Source organism: Bison bison, unplaced genomic scaffold (genome assembly GCF_000754665.1).
Source record: "Bison bison bison isolate TAMUID 2011002044 unplaced genomic scaffold, Bison_UMD1.0 scf7180017864181, whole genome shotgun sequence".
In the NCBI taxonomy this organism is placed as follows: Eukaryota; Metazoa; Chordata; class Mammalia; order Artiodactyla; family Bovidae; genus Bison; species Bison bison.
The window spans coordinates 9,221,130-9,241,318 of NW_011494753.1; the positions used below are offsets into that span (position 1 = coordinate 9,221,130).

General features: G+C 53.1%; 1 protein-coding gene across 1 annotated transcript in view; it reads right to left on the reverse strand.

Annotated features, from left to right (window-relative positions):
- Positions 1–20,189, reverse strand: part of CCDC33 (coiled-coil domain containing 33) — a 94,704-nt gene that overhangs the window by 64,505 nt on the left and 10,010 nt on the right. The window contains 4 exon segments of the mRNA XM_010843413.1: positions 5,636–5,756; positions 8,042–8,178; positions 9,833–9,944; positions 14,381–14,512. Coding sequence (XP_010841715.1) covers positions 5,636–5,756; positions 8,042–8,178; positions 9,833–9,944; positions 14,381–14,512 — 502 coding nt within the window.

Consider the following 20,189-nt stretch of genomic DNA (forward strand, 5'->3'; position numbering starts at 1 on the left):
GCTCCCGCCTCTGGCTCTCCTGCGGGAATCAGTCATCACTCGAAAAGGTCAGCACAAATGCACTGCCGGCTCCAGGAGTTATTGACATCAGGACTGCGAAGTAGTGTGGGTCCCCTCCCCCGCCGTGGCAGGGCCCTGATGCCTGTCACACTGGAGTGTCTCTCCTGTCCTCCCAGACTGGCTGCAGGCTCAGCTGTGTCTGCCTCTGTCCCCAGGGAGATGAGCTGCAGTCACTTTGGACCTGAATACAAGGGTGATGGGAGTGCTCCTGAGAGCAGGCGCTTGCGGCAGCTCAGGGCCAGTGACTTGGCCACCAGGTCAGGTCAGAGAAGCTGCGCTGGGTTCTGTGGTGCCTGGGAATGGCCTTTCAGGATTTATCCCCAAACCACGCCCATCCCTGAGCGACCATTCTCCCGAATCCCGGAGGGGCATCCACCCAGTCTGGACCATCTGCCAGATACCAAGGCACTCAAGGAGGACCTGTGACAGCCCCCTCTGCCCCACCCAGGAAGAGGGGTGTTTAATGGATGCTGGCTGTCCTCTCTAGGGGCTATTAATGTGTCTAAATGGAGTCTACACAGCAAGAAACAGTGTCTGCCTGGCCAGGAAGGACAGCTCCCTCTCTGAATGGTTTCCCAGATGAGTCCCACAGGAAACATCCTTTCAGAGCTAGAACTGGGGAGGAAGGGTCAGCCTCTCTCCTGTGTTTATGGGGTGGGGGCAAGGAATCAAGGTTAAACTACCTCCCGAGGCTGATGCCAGGGACCTGGTGAAGAGGCTGGTGGCGTGGGGTGGGGGCACCATAAGTGCAGAAGCCATTCCCCACAGATGCTAATGGCAAAGGCTCTGGCAGGCTGTGGAATAAGGAATGTGATTAACCTTCGGCTGTGATCTTCAGCAAAGCCATTAACCCCCAGCCACTGAGGCAGACCTGCCTTCCCCAGGGACAGAGCCTTCATTACATGGGCCTACGGTCCCTCCTCACATTTCCCCAGGGTCCACCACAACCACACCCACACCCGCTGCTGCCTGCTCTGCCCAGACGCAGTGGTGGCCACCAAGGGGGCAGCTGATGCTGGGTGGCTGGGACACCTAGGCTCTGGGCCCGGGTCTGCCTCAACCTCGTGTGTGACCTTCAGCAAGTCCCTTCCCCTGTCTAGGACCTGGTTTTCATTGTCCAATGAGAAAACATCTTGGGCGCCACGCTTTGACAGGCTGCTGTGAAGGCTGAAGGAGACAGCATATGTTTTGCTGTGAAGGTGAAAGCTCAGTTCAGTTGAACTCTGCTGCTGCTGCTAAGTCGCTTCAGTCATGTCTGACTCTGTGCGAACTCAGCAAATACTGATTGGAGGCTTCTCCATGCTCATGGATACTGGGGTGCAGTAGGGCCTATGGGAGAACTAGAGCCTGACTGTGCTCCCCTCTGGAGCTCATCGCTCCAGATAGGGTGTGTGCGCGCGCATGCACACACACACACACACACACACACTTATGATCCATGCAAAGGCCTAAGCAAGTTGTGGGTCATGGAAGCCAAATGTCTGAGAGAAAAGCTATGACTTCCTGACTAGAGAGGGGAGGGCTTTAGGGATTGTGTAGGAGGTATAAGAAGGTGGAAGACCACTCCAGGCTGAGAGTATAGCAGAGGCCAAGACTGGGAGGTGACAGAGGACAGCATGGGTATGAACAGCCAGTCATCCAGTGTAGCTAGAGAATGCCTGGGTGAACAGGGACAGAGACCCAGGAGGCTGGAGGGGACAAGGCCTTGTGTATCTGGCTGACAGTGAGGGCTTTGCCCTGTCCGTGGTAGGGACAAGGAATCCGGGGGAAGGCCTAACCCTGGACAGGGAGCCACTGTGGCCACTTGTCAGAGGATGGATGGGAGGGGGCCTACTGGAGGCTGCTGCAATGGTCCAGCCAAAAGGAGAGGCCAGCAAGGGAAAAGCAAGGGAAAGGGGCCTCGTGAGAGGTGCGAGTGGGCACAGACCCCACTGCTTGCATTTCATCAGCTAAGAGCTCTATCAGTTCTGTAGGAGGCCATGGTAGGTGTGACTCCTAAGTTCCACCCTCTGTTGGGTCCCACAGGCTGTGCCGGGTCAACTCATCAGAGTTCAGGTTTCGCAGTCATCACCAGGCTCCGAGAGGGGTGAAGCAGACACTGGGGCTGCCAACCCTTCAGCCATCCCCTTCTTTCCTCCTAGCCCAGAACCAACTTTGGTCCAGATGCCCCTTCTCTACACCTGTCTGCACTGGCAGGGTGATATGCCATGCCTTTTCTCCATGATTGGCCGAGAGACATGCATGTGATCCAATTCTGGCCAAAAAGATGAGAGGGGGGAGTCTTCTGAAGGGCAGCTGGAGGAGGTTGCCAAGTCCTCATGAAAACCACTTGTGAGTGTTGGCAGGAATGTAAGTTGGTGCAGCCACTATGGAAAACAGTATGGAGGTTCCTCAGGAAGCTAAAAAAAAAAGAGCTGCCGTATCATCCAACAATCCCACTCCTGGGTATACACCCAGACAAAACTATGATTCAAAGAGATACGGGCACTTCCATGTTCACAGCCGCACTAGTCACAATAGCCAAGTCAAGGAAGCAACCTAAGTGTCCATCGACAGATGAGTGGATAAAGAAAACGTGGTACATATACACAATGGAACACGACTCAGCCGTAAAGAAGAACGAAATAATGCCGCTTATAACAATGTGGATGCAACTAGAGATTGGCCTGCTAAGTGCAGTAAGTCAGGAAGAGAAAGACAAATATCGCACGACATCACTTGTATGTAGAATCTAAAATATGACGCAAATCAACCTACCTACAAAATAGAAAGAGACTCACAGACACAGAGAGCAGACTTGTGGCTGCCAAGGGGGAGGGAGATGGAGAGGGGAGGGAAGGGGAGTTTGGGATTAGCATATGTAAACTATTATATGTAGGATGATGGGTAAACAATAAGGTCCCACTATATGGAGAAGGCAATGGCAACCCACTCCAGTGTTCTTGCCTGGAGAATCCCAGGGACAGAGGAGCCTGGTGGGCTGCTGTCCATGGGGTCGCACAGAGTTGGACATGACTGAAGCGACTTAGCAGCAGCAGCATATGGCACAGGGGTTAATATTCAATATCCTGTGATAAACCGTAATGGAAAAGAATATATATAAAAAGCATGTCTATATGTGTAAAACGGAGTCTTTGCTGTTTAGCAGAGAATCAGCTATACTTCAGTAAAGTAAAAAAAAAAAAAAAAGCACACTTTTGGGAAGGAGAGGCTCTCTCATCCTCCTGGTCTTGGCACCTCTTCCTCTGGATGGGGTGCCAGAACGTTCTGTATCCATGAGCTGTTAACTGGCTGAAGATGGCAATCCAGGGCTGTTGAAAAGATCCTGAGTCCTTGAGGATGCTGCTGAGCCCACGCATCAACCAATTCTGGCAGCATCTTCATGGGGATCCATCCCAAGGTGCCATAAGAGTTTAAGTCGATGGGAAATAGGGTTCATGCTACTTGTAGCCAAATGTACAATGGCAAGGCTGGCCTCAGAGGGGGCATTGCACTAGGAGAAGGGCCCCTCTGGAAGGGTCCGAATCCATTTCACTTCCACCCAGGATGTGGACATTTTGCAAAGGTTAACCCAGTAAGTTTTCCTAACAGCCTAGTGAGGTAGAAATTAGGAATTGGAGAAATCAAGAAGCTTGCCAAGTGGACTTCCCTGGTGTCCAATGGCTAAAACTCCACGTTCCCAATGCAGAGGGCCCAGGTTCAACCCTTGGTCGGGTAACTAGAACCTGCATGCTGCAACTAAAAAAAAAAATCCTGCTTGTCACAATGAACACAGAAGACCCCATGTGCCACAACCAAGACTCCATACAGCCAAACAGATAAAACAAAGAAGCTCGCCAAAGTTCATGCAGCCAGCAAGTCACAGAAGAAGGGTCAAACTCAGGTCTTCTAAATTCTCAAGTCCCCACCCACAGGGCTGTGTCATGGTGCGTGATGGGTGGGACATCATTACACCCCAAGATGTCCGAGGGGCAGGTCCCAGCAGTGACCTAGTCCAACCCCCACCGCTGAACTAAGATGAGGGGACTGATAACTTTGAGAGAGGACAGGACAAGGACCTGTGTGAGCTGCTGACTGGTGCCCCTTCCAGGTAGGGCTCTGCTCACCCCCCTCATCTCCCCGCCTGTACCACAGAAGCCTGCCCATGTCCTCTCACTGCTGGGACCTGGGCACCTCTTTGCCAGCTGCCAGTGAGTTCCCAATCTGGCCCAACTGCCATGGCCGGGTGACCTTCAGCAAGTGTCCCATCATCGCTGGGCCTCTGGCCCCCAATCCCACACATGCAAGAGGCACTGGGAACAATGCCCCCACCCAGACTAGTTAGGCAGCAAAGGCAGCCAGAGCCCCCCAGGGTGGGGAGGGGGCTCACTCATTAAAGCAGTCAGCGCTTCCTGTCCCTCGGGATTGCCTGCTGATTGGTTCATAATTTTCTGGGCAAATGCGGGGCCACGAGTGAGATGACTCCGGGGAAATCAGGCCGAGGACTGGTTTGGGTTTGAAGCCTCTGTCCCCAGAGTCCCCCTCTGTCCCACCCCTCCTACCACCATCACTCTTGTTCATGTCTAAGCCTTCTTCCAGTGTCTTTGCCTTTAAATGGAGACTGGGGCTCCAAAGGGATGCCTCGTTCTATATTCGCCATGCCAGACACGAACTCTGGCTGGCAGACAACAGGAAGGACTTCCCAAGCACTCCTATCTTCTTTAAGACCCCAGGAAAGTTGGGACCATGGTGTGGGGCGAAGGGAAGACTATGGGAAGAGATCAATGAGGCCGTTGCCCTGGACTCAGCCACAGTCTGCACACCCCTCCCCGATGTACTCAAACCCACCACCCTCCTCTCCAACCCAGATGTGTATCACGTCCTGTGCACTGTTGTCTCCACATCTGTGCTCTTGTTCCCAACCATTCTAAACCAACCCTTCCCTATTAAAAACTCAGCAGTCCAGTGTCTGGGTACCTGTCCAGCCTTCACACCCCTCTCACCTTTGGTTAAAAATTTTTGCTTATTGTAGTAAAACAGGCATAATATAAAATTTATCATTTTAACCATTTTAAGTGTATAGTTCAGTGACATTACGTACATTTACAATGTGGCATAACCATCACCACCACTGATTTCCAGAACTTTCTCATTATACAAAACAGAAACTCTGTACCCATTAAATAATAATAACTCCCCATTCTCTTCTCTCCCAGTTCCTGGAAACCACCATTCTACTGTCTGTCTCTATGATTTGCCTACTCTAGGTACTGCATGTAAGTGGAATCATATAATATTTATCCCCGCTCTGATTTTTATGGCTCTGCCAGTCCCTCCTGGTTTGTTGCTATTATACATTATCTTGTATATTTAACCTTTTCACATGTGTGACTCCTGTCTTCACCAAATCAAAAACTCCCTGAGGGCAGCTTCTCCACAGCACAGGCAGGCCTGGCTTGGGGTACAGGCCAGGATTCAGTGAACTCTTATTTAACAGTCAAGTGAACAGCTGACTGAGTGAACGAATGAATACATGAGTGTGTGAGCTACCAGGGATATGAGCCAGAGACAAGGCGAGTGAGGGAACGCGCCATACCTGAGGGTACCCATCCTGGCTGATCTGAGGAACGTCAAAGTTCATTCCGGATGGCGTGGGGAAGGAGAGTGGGGTGATGGGAAGCCCCAGGGAGGCCGGGTTCTGGTTTACCTGACTGTCCCTGGGGAGGCAAAGAGACCCTCCTCAGTACCGGAGTGCGATGGGTGTCCAGCACTGTGGCTCTGTGCCCAGCCTGGTGGCCGAGGACTCCCATGTGGGCTCTGGATTGATGTGAATGAGGAAAAGTGAGGCAGCCCGCATTGCTCAGGTCTGGACCCCCAGACAGATGATAGACCCTGATCCTTCAGATCACAGGTCCTAGCCTTGAGAAAGCCCTGCTCAGGATATGGGCTGCAGTGCCCAGGTTCCCTTCCCCAGGACTCACGGCGGCCTCACTGAGTCCCCTCCTGAGGACTATGGACCCACCAAACGCAGAGGCCTGGGGAGGAGGAGGATGGGCCAGGGATGGGGCCAAGGAGACTGCCAGGAGGATGAGGAAGGGGATGGGAAGAGGCCCCTGCCAGGTTGGACCACACTCTCTCTGGCCCTTCTAGCGTTGCTTTCAGTGGGAAGAGAGTGCCTGGGAGTAGGGGCTTGCTCTGGATCTCTCTCTTTTCTCTCCTCCCTGTGTCTCTCCAGCACCTTCTCCTAAGCCCTCCTGCCAGGACTCTTCTCCTAAGCCCCCCTGCAGGACTCCTCTCAGCTGGTTGCCTGCTCACTCCACACAGGTATGAACTGACAAGGGCTTAAACAGTGGTGAGGACCATTCAGCTCTCACAAGAGACAGAATCCCTTTACTAAAACCAAAGGACTGAATCTCTGATGGTGGTAATTTAAACTCTGGATGGAAGTGGGGTCGGGGCCTGAGGAACTTCACTGGAACCTGTTAGACTTTTACTCACAGGGACTTCAACAGATGTAAGGGCTGAGACAGGGGTCTGAGAAGTGTGTGCATGGCGGGGGAGGTGTTAATTTCCAACTGTTCTGTTCTGAATGGTCGAGTGTGAATGAGCACCTACCTGCTCATGCCAACCTGAAGCAATTTCTTCCATTGTGCTCTCTGCTCTGCCAACAGGAGCAGACAGGAAGGACATCTGTGCTGGGGCAGGGGAGTGGGCAGGGTGCTGGAGGGCAAAGGGGCCCAGACTCTACAGGACAAGTCAGAGGGCTGGGATGGGGTGGGGCAGATCCACAGTGGGGGCGCCCTGCAGGCCAAGGTTCAGCCTGGGTATTACAGGTGTGGCCTCCTCACTGTGGGGCGTGATCTGGGGACAGCAAGGCCAAGCTCTTGTTACTCTTCCTCGTGTGTGTGTGTGTGTGTGTGTGTGAGCTGCTGGCTGTCTTCAGGAAAGACATGATCAAAGGGGAAGAGGGGTAGGTGGGAGCAGAGGGTGTCTGCAGGTCTGACACCCTTAGCATTCAAGGGGAAGCAGAGATGTAGGTCAGGAGCTCTGGGCTCCCATACCAGTCTCCCCTTGGGTCTCAGTGTTTCCAGCTGTGAAATGGGGCTGAAGAACACGTCTTGCCTTACCGGGCTTACAGTGCTATGGGGTAGATCAGACCAGCCCTGTTGGGGCAGGGGAAGCCCAGGACTTAGGCGGGAGCCACCTGTCTCCCACCCTGATCATACTCCGGCCATGACTGGAGTTGAATCTGGCATCCTGGGCTGTTTGAAGGCTGAGGGCAAGGGAGAAGGGCTAGGTCCCAAGACCACATCTTCTTGGAGCATTGCCAGTCCTCCTGGGGCTACCGAAAGGTCTGGAGATAGAAAGTAATGGGGGGGGGGGAGCATGTATGGAAGCTAGGCCCAAGCTGGGCCTAGTCCTGACCCAGCTAATGGAAGAGGCTCCAAAAATAGTCATTGAATGAATGAATGCATAAATAAATGAATCAATGATGACCTAACTGGAAGACCAGCCAAACCTCTTCAGAAACAAGGAAGGGTAAGGAGGTCCCTAAAACTTTCCCTTGGGTATGTGAGCCCTAGTTCAGGGGTCACTACTCTTGAAGGGACAGAAAAAGAGAGAGAACACCAGAGAATGTGGGCCACAGTAGGGGCACTCTGCCTCACCCCATGACGGTCAGGGAGACACAGGCTTTGGGAACCTCCTGTCCTCCCTACAGCATGCCTGCATGGTATGTGAGGAGCAGAGGTTAGGGCAGGGTCGCATGCCTGGGAAGTGCTGGAAAAGATCAGGGATCATCATCATCATCATCATTTTTATTCCCATGATTCCTACCATCCCAGGGCAGGTTCTATACAAACTACTTCGGCTATTTTTGAAAGGTCCAGTTGCTTTTTTCTTTCGCAATTTCTTCCCCAGACACCCCTGCCTCACACCATCAGGCCAGCCAGAGGTGGCGGCCATGGGCAGAACCTGGGGCCTGCTTAAAGTTTGACCCCACCCCATGCCTGAGGGTCCCAGTGCCAACACCTCCAGAGCTGTGTGGTTGTGGTCGAGGTAGCAGGGGATGAAGCTGCCCTTCTGAATGGCTGTTGCATACAGTTGGGTCTTGGCCGAGGCTTCATTGACTTTCCCAGACTCAGTGGGCTAGGGACAGGGTGGTGGAAGAAGACATACAAGAAGAAGCGTGACTACGGGGCCGACCCTGGCCATAAATCCAGCCCTCTGCAATCACTTGGCATTGCTCCACTGGGGCTCCCAGCTGATAATTAAAGCTCATGGTCCCTGTGAGCCCTTCCAAGGAGATCAATATAATAAATCTTCCCTGTTCTATTTGAATATTTCATCGCCCTCACAAGGACCACTGCCTGCCTGTTCTCTTTGTAAAGATGTGATAACAAGGGTTGTAAGCGGACAGAGAGCCAGGAGGTCTGGCTGATGTTCCCAGTATTGTGGCTGAAGTGCTCAGTCTCCCAGGTAAGTCACTAATCTCTCAGGATCTTTGCTTCCTCATCCTGAGGCCCTGGGCATGGGGTTCTCCTTAGAACCCAGGGAAGGTATGGACTCCTGGGGCCATGGTTGAGGAGTTGCTTGGAAAGAAGTCAGTGCCAGGGCCTGAGGGAGGGAGGGTGGGAGGGAGGAGGAGAACTAATCTGAACTCAGCACCTACTATGTGCCTACCCCTTGCTATGTGCTTTATGCACATCATGGCACTTGAGCTTCCTAATGTCCACACTAGGAGGGACAGTATCTAAGTTTTGCTGAGGAGGAATGGAGGCCTAGGGGTTATGGATAGACCATAGGTAAGCAGCAAACTTGGGTTAGGAACCCAGGCTAACTTCACATTTTTCTTTAAACAATCATAGGGGTCTGTGATGCGTACTGAGAGGGAAAAGTGATGCTTCTGTCCATCTCTTGCCAGTGCTTGGCACACAGTAGGTGCTTAATAAAGTACTTGAATAATGAAAGAATAAATTCTCCTTTCTATCAGTCAGCAATGAGAAGAAGGGTTGGGCATGGGGCACTGGGGCAGGGAGGCTTGGGTCATGGACTGAGGGGTTATTGCTTTGGAATGCACGCCTCTAGGCTCTTGCCCTGTTGTCCACTAGAGGGGTGCATTCTAGTGTCCACTAGAGGGATGTTGTCCACCAGAGGGGTGCATTCCAAGGAACACTGTACCTCCCACATGCCCCAATTCTCCCGAGCCTTCCTCCTGCCAAGGCAGCATGGAGACAGCACAGAATGAGCTAGCGTGGGAGACAGTGTGCCCTAGGCTCACCCCTGACTCTGCTACTCACTTACTCTGTCACCCAGGATGAGAGCATTCTACTCTCTGGGTCTCAGTTCTATGTATGCAAAATACAATTCACCTTGAGAATCAGAGATGGTGTGTGTGGTACCTAGCCCAGGACCTGGAATATAGTAGGTGCTCTGTAAATACTGTATTTCTTTGACTTTTAGGTAACCTCCCCTTCTTTAAACATGTGTGAAATGAGAATACATCTTTAATTGGTGTATTCATTTAATGCAGTAGATGTTCTGTGCTCATTGCACTGTTTTATGGAGATGAACTCAAAGAATTCCAAATTCTCATGGAAATGATTCCTGTTTATCTGCTGGGAGCTATGTTTCTTTAGTCCCACATGGCCCAAGAGCTGTCATACTTCTGGGTCAGCCTGGGGTGCCCAGAGTTGCACTGAAGGGATAGCTGGGGTCATTTAGATGGTGCCCACCCGCCCTCTCTCACTTGTCCCAGGCTCACATGAGCCCAGAGCCCGGGGCTCTGCCTCACTTTCACCAACTCAAAGTGCTAGAGGCGGAAGGCATGCAAGTACTTGATGGGGATTTGGAAGGACAACAGGTCCTCTTTCTTTTTATTGTCCACCAGCTTGAAAGTAACTTCTGGAGAGGGAGAAAAATGACCACAGGCTCATGGCAGGGCTCAGCTGATCGCTGTCCCTCCGAGTGAGGTGAGGCAGTGAGAGGTGAGCAAGGGACCCACACTGAAGAATCATCATGCACGCACAAGTGTAGAACACACAGATGCACACAACTTCACAAGCACTACTGAGTGCCTGCACAGGGTAAGGATCTATGCTAGGTGCTGTTGAGACCGAAAAATGTAATACTCTCCTGCTCCCGAGATTCCCAGCCCAGAGATGAACACACACAGAACTGAGCCCAGTCCCCTTAGCAATAGACACATGGACAGACACAGAGACACACACGTAAGTAGGGATAGTACCCCTTCCCAGGAATAAGGCCCCTTCCTGTGGTCACAAACTCTCTTACTAGCTCCTTAGGCAGGAGGGGGAGGGCTTGTCTCCCATATATTGTAGAGGGGGAAAAATGAGGCTCAGTAAGAAAAAAATGTTCTAATCAAGAAATCTTTCAATGCAAATATCAACAAAAGTCTATAAATGAAAACTGGTCTAAACACTAAGAATGATGCACCATGTAGGAAACTCATTCCAAAGAGACTTTGTTTTGTTTTCAAATGCATGAACTTTGGGATGAACTCTGAGGAACACCACTGACCTGGAAATAATCATGGTGATCCCACTTAGTAAGCACCTACTGATTGCCAGCCATAGGGATGGGCACTCCTGAGCCATTATTACAACAAATTTCCACCACAGACCCTCAAGGAGGAATCATCATTTCTGTTTTTTAAGTGTGGACCTGGAGTTCAGAGAGGTGATCTAACTTGATCAACATCACACGGTTGGTAAATGGCTGATGCGAGAGGCTGGATTTAGTGACCCTGGAGTCATCTTCCCACTCTGGAAACCTATGATTTGAGGAAGAAGAGGAGAGGGGGAAGGAGGAAATAAATAAATGGATGGAGAAGGGAGGGAGAAAAAAGAGAGATCTAGAGGAGAATGGGAAAGGGAGAATCAGGGTGGATGGATATACTGGAGGGAGATTTCTGGATAGCCCCTTGCCCTTTGCCTCTCTTCTTGAGACAAGGACGTTTCAGCACCAGGGACAGCTGCCGGCCCTGCAGGCTCACTGGGAGCACAGCACTGCTGGGTCACGTGAGCTGAGTGGGTCATTTGGATGAGGGGGTGGAGGAGGAGCTGAGAGCTTTGCTGCTTACTCTTCCTTATTTCCTCCTTCCCACAGCTACCGTGGATGCACAGGAAGGGAAAGACACTTGCCAAAGTCCCTCAAGAGCCGGCCATATGGGATTCATGCTCAAAGGAAAGAGGGGGAAGTAGGCACTGAAAGGACTTGAAGCTGCCTCGAAGAAAGGAGAATAAGGGACTTCTCTGGTGGTACAGTGGTTAAGACTCTGCACTTCCACTGCAGGGGGTGCAGGTTCCATCTCTGGTTGGAAAACTAAGATTCCATATGTTGCACAGCTGAAAAGTAATAATGCAATAAAACAGAAATATAGGGCTTCATTGTTGGCCCAGACAATAAAGAATCCACCTGCAATCCAGGAGAACAAGGTTCAATTCCTGGGTCGGGAAGATCCCCTGGAGAAGGGAATGGCCACCCACTCAAGTATTCTTGCCTGGAGAATTCCATGGACAGAAGAGTCTGGTGGGCTACTGATCATGGAGTTGCAGAGTTGGACATGATTGAGCAAGGAATACTTTCACTTTTTAAGTGATTTATTAAAACAAAAAAAAGAAAGTAGAGTAAGGCAAGGGATGAAGTCAGTAGACCTAGTTTCTAGTACCAACATACTGACTTGCTTTGTGACTTGTAGCCAGTTACTTAACCTCTCTGAGCTTCATGTTCCTGCTCTGCAAATGTTAATACTTTAAAGAAGAAAAACTCTGTCCCTCTCCTAATAACTGCTGTAGGGAAGGGGTATACGTTTTCCAACCCATAAAATTCTTAGCAAATAAGTGTTCCTTGTAGCAGTAACCCTTTTCTTGCTCATTAACCATCTGTAGTGTTCCATATGCTCATCCAGCCCTGAGCAGACTCAAAACACTCAGCTGGGGGATTCCAGTGCTCCCAGTCAAAGTTACAAGAGTAGCTGTGAAGCCTGAAGCCCCTCATGGCCATTACCCATGGGCCCTGAGTCCTCAAATCCAGTTGGAATTTGCTGAGGCCAAACAAGGGGTGAGTGCTTGTATTTCTCACCACCCCCCTCCCCAATCTCTGGAGCTCTGTGTGGGCAGCCAGCAGATGAGCTGTAATTGGGGAAAATGGACAGCCATCCTCCCTGTTCCTGTCTCCTTGCTACAAACACGCCTCATCAGCTTCTTTTCTGGGCATTGTGCCCCTCTGGCCTCCTACAGCTCCCTTTGTGTGGCCGACAAGCCATTTCTGCCGCCAGCCTGCTCTGGCCCTGACACGGGGTCTGCAACTCCCCTTTGCTTTTCATTAACACATCCTTGAGCTACCTCCCACCCTTCCCCCACCTCTTGGCCTGGCCCCCAATCTCCCCACCCCCCACTGCAGATATCACCACAGCAACCGGTTCCAACCAGGTTCCAACAAGCATCCAGCTCCTTCAGGCTGCAAAGAGGCTCCTGCGAATACTCCCTGCCTTCCCACAAGGTCTCCCCACCTCTTGTCCCTCCTGTCTGAATCCTGCTTTCCCCTCTGCTACACAGATGGGCCCCAAGGTCACTGACTCATCATGCCCTTTCCTGTAATCCCCCCAGATGTGGAGAGCCCAGGGCAGGATCACAGCCCAGGTCTACTCATCCCAACCTGTTAGCCTGTCAGCCACACAGATGTATACACACACACAAACACACACACACACACACAAACTATATACATTATGTACCAACAGGCATACACCAGCTTCCAGATAGATCTAGCTGCACACATAACACACTGTTGCCGCCAGACATGTGAATGCACCCATACATACAAGACACACAGATGTGTATGCCTATAGGCACAAGCGCGTATTCACACATGCATATGAACCAGCATGTAGGTGTTCATACACAGGCATACATGTGTACATGCATGAGATCCGTGGTCAATTTCTCCTCCTTTTCCACATTTTCTCAGCAGCTCCACTTATCCCTTTATAGGCAGAAAAGAAAAATCCTGGGGCTTGACCTAGAACCAGCTTCTTTCTCCTGTTACTGATGCTGCTCTTCACCCCCTCCCTCTCTCCCTTTCCACCATCTTTAGCAGCTGGGGGCCCATCTTTGTGAGGTAGACAAGGAGCTCTGTCTAAGTCCCTGGCGAGGTTTTCAAGGGAAGGAGTAAGGCCTGTCTTCTGGGGTAGGTCACCTGCAAATGGGAACCTGAGACTGACCAGATAAGACAGGCATCTGCAAGTCTGCACTAACAGCCTGATGCTGGTGCCCACAGTTGTCCTGGCATCAGCTGGTCAGTACTGCTGGGTGCCCAGCCTAAGCTCTCACCTGAGAATGGAAATCAGATGGGTCCCCAGTATGGAAGACACAAGTGTGCACACATGTGTGTGTACATGCGTGTGTGCATGCTAAGTTGCTTCAGTTGTGTCCGACTCTTTGGGACCCTATGGACTATAGCCCCCTAGGCCCCTCTGTCCATGGGATTCTCCAGGCAAGAGTACTGGAGTGGGTTGCCGTGCCCCTCTCCAGGGGATCTTCCCGACCTAGGGATTAAACCCATGTCTCTTCTGTCTCCTGCATTAGCAGGTGGGTTCTTTACCACTAGCGCCACCCAGGAAGCCCATATGTGTGTGCTTCGGTGCCTTAAATTGCCTGCAGTGTCAGAATTTGCCAAAACACAGGGCCTAGAAAGGCTTCCGGGGGTGAAGGAGTGAGAACTATTAGGTAGCTTCTATGAACACGACCCCCGACCCTCGGAAGCACAGACATTCTACTGTCTGACAGCAAACAGTGCCTGGGGAGGATGAGGCAGGACAACACAGCCATTCCAGGGAAGCAGGGGACCTCAGGAGCTCCACTGAGAGCATGGAATCCTGGGCCGAGGTTCCCCCCTTACCGACCACTTGAGCTTGAGTCTGTGACATAAGCTCCCTGAATCTCAGTGTTCTCATCTCAGCAACGGGAGCAGTACTGCTCCTCTGGGGAGGGGTGAGCCAATGAGCAGCGTGTGGGGACGTGCCAGGAAGCAGCAATGTGCCTTTCAGTGGGAGACGGTGGTAATAACAACCATGAAAATAATAACAACGGTCGTAAAAAAGATAAGCTTTCATTGTCTGGAAAATTCATTTATGTGGAACAACTCATTTTTCGAGCAGGCTGGGGAGATGAGGCATGACAGCATTATGACTTTTTCCTCTAAAGTGCTTTTAACTGAGCTCAAGGAGATGTTCAGGTGATCTCCAGCTGTGTTGAGAGGGAGGCTGGTTCTGCCTCGCACTCCACCCCAGCACGCCAGCCCCACCTGCCCCACCTCCCCCTCATGCCCCACATGCTCCGCTTGGATCTCCACTTTGACTGTGTCCCCCCAGATGTGGGCTTTGGTGGGCTCTGAGGGCACAGACATGACTGCCTTGGAACTCCGGTTCTTTGTCCCCTCGGACGTGGTTTTCCTGGGGAGAGGAGCAGCAGGCTGAGTCAGAGGGAGGGGGTCCTGCCTGTTGTTCCCACTGTCAGACTCCACTGTCCATAAATCTGAGCAAAGGGTGGACAGAGCATGAAGCACTCCCTCCCAGGAAGAGACACTCATGTCGGCCCGGGCCCAGGGAACGCCAGGCCTTGCTCCTTGGCTGCCCTACCTACCCGGGTGACCAGGCACCAAAGGTTGAGGGTGGGGTAGAATTGGAGGGAAACTCCTTGTCTGTCTGACTTCCTGCCCCCTGCCAGGTAAGGGCGGCCCATCAGGCAGCTGGGTGCATAGATGCCTTTCTCCTGGCTCTCTTCTGAGGTTCTGGTGGGAGGGGGGCTTTGGCAGGGCAGCTGTGCAGTGCCCCCATGCTTGGTCTCTCCTTTAACCCTCATCCTCCCAGCTCCCCTGGCTCTGAACCTTTCCAATGGAATGCACACGCACCACTGCCCTCTGCAGCAGCCACTGTGTGCAGGGCCCCGGGGCTGGGCACTTGGAGCTGGGCATGGGGTAGGGCAGAGGGTGGTGAGGAGTTTCAAGCCCATGAGCCCTCAAGGTCCTGCAAGGTCAGGCTGGTCCGAGGTGAGGCGGGAACATGGGCCTTCTGCATCCCAGAGCACCCCACAGGTATCTGGGATAAGCGGCCCTGAGATCCTGAGCCATCAAACAGTTCAGTAAGGGAATTAATGCTTCTTCTGTTGAGGAGGTTATTATATCAGGGCTGGAACAGGTGCTGCTACATTAACTGCAGCAATCACGGGTGAGGAACCATCCAAGCGAACCTTGGCAGGGGGACCGCACTCAGGAGGGAGAAGCATCAAATGGCACCTCAGGGTGGGAAGCAGAGATGATGTCCTCACCAACCCTTGGCCCCCACCTGCAGAGGCCCCCACAAAGAGTGTGGGGCAAGCGAGTCAGCTCAGAAGCTCAGAGCCAATGCGGCCCCTGTGTTAGCAGCCCCAGCCTGAGATCCTTCCCAGCCCAGCATGCTCCTCTCCTCCAGGAAGCCCTCTGGGATGCCCTGGCCCTCACTGCTCCCTCTGTCCTCTCAACTTGAGTGACACAGGGGCCTGGAACTTTCTTTCGAACCTTTACAGCTCTACTCTATGGACACCCATTCATATGGGAGTCCTGTATCCAAGCTCCAGGGGTCCGCTGAGGACTCCTCCCTCTGCTTCAGCTAGAGGTAGTATGGTATGGTGTCGATGACAACAGGGTCCCTGGAGTCAGACCACATGGGCTCCAAACCCCAGCACTAACCCTTAAGTACGGGGCTTCCCAGGTGGCTCAGAGGTAAAGAATCTGCCTGTCAGTGAAGAAGACACAGGAAACAGGTTTGCTCCCTGGGTTGGAAAGATCCCCTGGAGGAGGAAATGGCAACCTGCTCCAGTATTCTTGCCTGGAGAATTCCACGGACAGAGGAGCCTGATGGGCTACAGTCCATGGGGTCACAAAGAGTCCAACATGACTGAGCACATAATCCTTAAGTAGCTGTGTGACCTTGAGCAAGGTTCGTGACCTTGTTGGGCTTTACTTCCTTCATCTGTGAAGCGGGGGTGGTGATTCAGGGTTGTTGTGGACAAAAATTCATACATGTAAAGTATCTGACATTGTTAAATACCACGAGAGTGTTAACAATAATGATAGTAGCAATAATTATCATAATTTTAGCTGCTCCTGACCTGGTGTCTCTCCATCTTGACTCCCAACTCTTGGTCTGCAACAGGAGGTCCCTGGTTGCTGTGACGAAACGATGCAAAGAGCACAGGCTCTGGAACCACGCCAAAGTGGTTTCAAGCCCACAGTTCTCTCCTGGCCGAGCACCTCCCCTCTCTGAGCCAGTTTCCTCTTCTCTAAGCAGCAACTCCCTCTAAGGATGGTTATCAGGACAGGGAAGAAAGTATAATAAGCTTTGGTATTGATCCCCCTGCCACCACAATGAGGTATGAAGGGGTGCCCATAGACCAATACCCTGGAGCCCCCCAGACTCAGTGCCTAGCCACATACGGCCATCACCTCCCCATGCCTGAAAAGCAGGTCCTTCAGGCCCAGGGATATGCATGTGAGAGGCTGCCAGGCTGGAGAGGAGACAGCAGAAAGGCTGGCGGGGCGGTAGAGCCCAGCCTGCCATGCTCCTCAGCCCCTTCCTCCCAGCTCTGTGGCCTCTGCTAACTGAGGGGTGACACTGGGACCTCTCCTCCTGCCGCTCTGCTCTGGTCCTGCCTCTGACAGCCAGGCCCAAGGTTGGAGGCCTCAGAGCTCTCAGCAGCCTCCCACCAGCTCCCATGCCGCCTGTTCAGTCTGGTCTCCACGCCTCCCTTCCTCTGGGAACCAGGAACCAGGCTCCACGGAGGACAGAAGGCAGAGCGAAGCAGAGAGGCAGAAGCGCTGAGCAGGGAGTGATGTAAGGACATGTGTCAGGAGGAAGTCAGACCTTCTCCACCCAAATGGCAAGCCTGCTCCTTCAGGGCACATGGTATTGCACCCCTGGGGGCTTCCCTGAGCAAAGAGAGGACAGACCCACCGGGTGTGTGATGAACTTAATTTGCAGCAGTGCAGTGACGCAATGCAGGTTTTAACCCATGACCCCAACTTTCCAGCCTGTCTTCCACCCTTCTGATGTCTTCAGCCTCTTGTCCCCTCCCCTCCTCTACATAAGCTCCTGGGCATCTGGCAGGAGGAATTCCAGGTGGAAAGACACAGGGAAGGGCAATGGAAAAGGCCAAGGGAGCCTGCTGGTGCTGACTCTGCTCAGGTATAGAAAGGGTTAAGCAAGCATCTCCCTCAGTGGGAGTACTGAGGTTGGGCAGAGCTAGGTGAGCTGAGAAGAAACAGCTCCGGAGGGGTGAGGCCCCAGGGGAAGGATGGAGGCTTTTAGCAGGTGGAGGGAGGCTGTCAGGGTAATGGCTTTTCCTGGCATATCTGACTCCTCCTGGTCTTGATGCTATTCTAGAAATGAGAGCTAGAGGGGCCTCTGATCCTTCACACAGTTGCAGAAGGAAACCAGTTCACTCCAGGCTTTCAGTCCCCACTCTGGGCCCCCAGCTCGCACAAGAGAAGCTGCGTTCTAATATCCCCCAGGCCTCCGATGGAGTTCAGGTCTCCCAGTGCAGTCTCAGCACCCAGGGGACCTCTCAGGGACCTGCCTCCACACACAGGCAGCCTGCAAGCTTGAGACCCTCCCTCCCTATTCCTAAAGCCCTGGTCTGGCTCTATCAGGGGCCCGTGGGGAGCTGCCAGCTGCTGCCCACTGTCCCAGGGCTCAGACTTCATCCAGCCATGGGAGCAGGGCAGCCACCCCAGGATGGAACCAGGGTTGGGTTCAGAGGCCCAGTGCAGTAGTCCTGGGTCCCAAACTGCAGGAAATGTAAGCCCGCCTCCATCCGGCCTACCCCTCCAGGCGCTGGAGCGGGTGTATGTGTGTTTGACAAAGTCCAGCCAGCTGCAAGTGGGAGGGGAGAAGGACTCTGCTTTGCTTCGTGAGGCCAGAACTAAGGGGAGTGTGTCGTCTGGTTCCAGGGGCCTCAGCTCTGAATGAAGGTGCGCTCCGAGAAGGCACAGGGTGCTGAGGGAGAAACAGGCAAGTCCCTGAGGTCCTCCTCAGCCTCCACTGTCCGCCGAATGCCCTCCGGGGCACATACCTCAGGGGAAAACCTATGGGCCAAAGTCCCTGTGCTCAGGAAGCCTCCGCTGACTCCTCGGTTTCCCTTCTCCCATTACAAGCACATGTGTGCATGTGTGGGTGTGTGTGTGCGAGTGCGTGCGCGCAGACACATGCGCACACACAGGCTGCCCCAGAGGTTTGTGTGACATGCTGTGCCTGATCTTCATACCCGGCCTCCAGTCTGCTAGCCCTCAAGGTGCCTCTGTGTCTCTCAGCCCACCTCCTGCCCTGGCTGTGCTCTCGGTCTTCCACAATCCTCAAAATGAACAACTGCCACGGTCTGGCCTCCTCCTAAGCGGGGTTTTGGAAGGATGTCAGCCACCTGACTTGACCCGAGTGCCAATCCCTGGGCAGCCCTTGGGGGATCAAGGGAAAGGGGAGCACTCCAGTGTGGGCCTGCTCTGGCTGCTGGGGTCCCGGATGGGCAGGCTCCCGAATCCTGAAAGACCAGAGGGATATTCCCAGAAGCCCCGGGGAGGGAAGTGCTTGGGTAGATAGAGAAGGATGTGGTGGAGGGCAGAACTGTAGGTGGATGGGTGGCAGAGGAGGTCTTGTGACCTTTTGGCCTGTCCTCCACAGCCCTGCTGCTCTCTCACAGAGAACCTTAGAGGGAGGTGAGGAAACAGGTTCAGATGAAGACTGCTGCAGCCAGATGCTGGCGTGCCATGACTGGGCCTCATTCTGTTCTGAGAAGACAAGGAAACTGTCTTCTTCCCGGACCCTCCGTGCTGGCCTCTGAGCCAGGAAGGCCAGCCTCCCCCATCCTCCAGAAGCCCAAGAGGCTGCCGGGTTCCCAGGTCACAGGGCCACCCCCATCCCCGGAAGGCACAGACAAACCCCATGACCACTTCCTGCCTCAGAGGCCCAGTCTTACACAATGTGGACAGGATGGAAGAGCTGGCCTCTGCAGAGATGGCCATCTGATCAGGCTGCTCAGAGGCTGGATTCCTGTGTTTCTGACCCTGCCTGAGATGGACCAGGGAAGGAATGTTTCCTGGAGGAGGCAGGGCTTGAACAGGTGGAAAGGAGGACCTTTCCAATTGGAGGATAGAGCTTGAGGCTCAAAGAGCTGTAGGCCAATGGGCAGGTCTGGAGAGGGGCTGGCGGTCCTCTCTAAGGTCAGTGCGTTGGGAGCCTGAGTTGGAGTAGTCAGAGAGGAAAATGAGGCTTGTGGTCTTCCCTGACCTCATTCCCTCTCCAGCCTTCTCTCCACACCCAGATGTGGTCATCCTCTGAGGCCAGACAGGTAGAGGGAAAAGCCCTGCTCCTCACACCTCTGGTCTTGGCCAAGGGATAGCTGGGCAAGAAGATGCTTTCAGAGGCTCCATGAAGGAGGAGCTGAGATCGAGTCAGGGAGTGTCTAGTCTGAATCTCCTTCTCTCGCCTCTCCCACGTCACCAGATAACAGCCCATCCATGATGTCCCCCTCCCACTTCATGCTTGCCTCCCCCCGCCCAGCTCCCAGTGCATCTGATCCTTGTGGGTTCTGAGCTCCTGGAAGGCTGCCACTTAAGGCATAAGCAGGGCTGTTATTCTCAGCGAAGTGATGGGCTCTCATCCTGGGTTTCATTTCTTAATTGGATGCTAATGAACCATCACTAATTGTTGATGGTGCTACACCACGACAGGGGGGCCTTGATTTAGAGGATCGAAGGTGTAAGCGGGGTGTAAACTGGGGGCCAGTCATCTCGGCATCCGCACGGGCGTGGTTCCTTCCCTGCACTCTCCTGTGGGCAGCGGGGACTGCTCTGGAAATCAGAAATGGCACACTCCAAGAAACTCTGAGATGAGCTCTCTGGCAAAGGAAGAAGTCTTTCTGTAAAACAAGAATGCTGATCCCCACACCCCCACCCACACTTCATCTGAAATAGCCCTGCTGTTCTCAGGGGAGCCCCTTATGGTCAACAGGCACCCCTCCCCCTGGCAGCTCAGGGAGGCAGCCAGGCAGGGATAGTCTTTCCATATGGCCCACAGGAAAACCAGAGCCCACAGAGCTTTG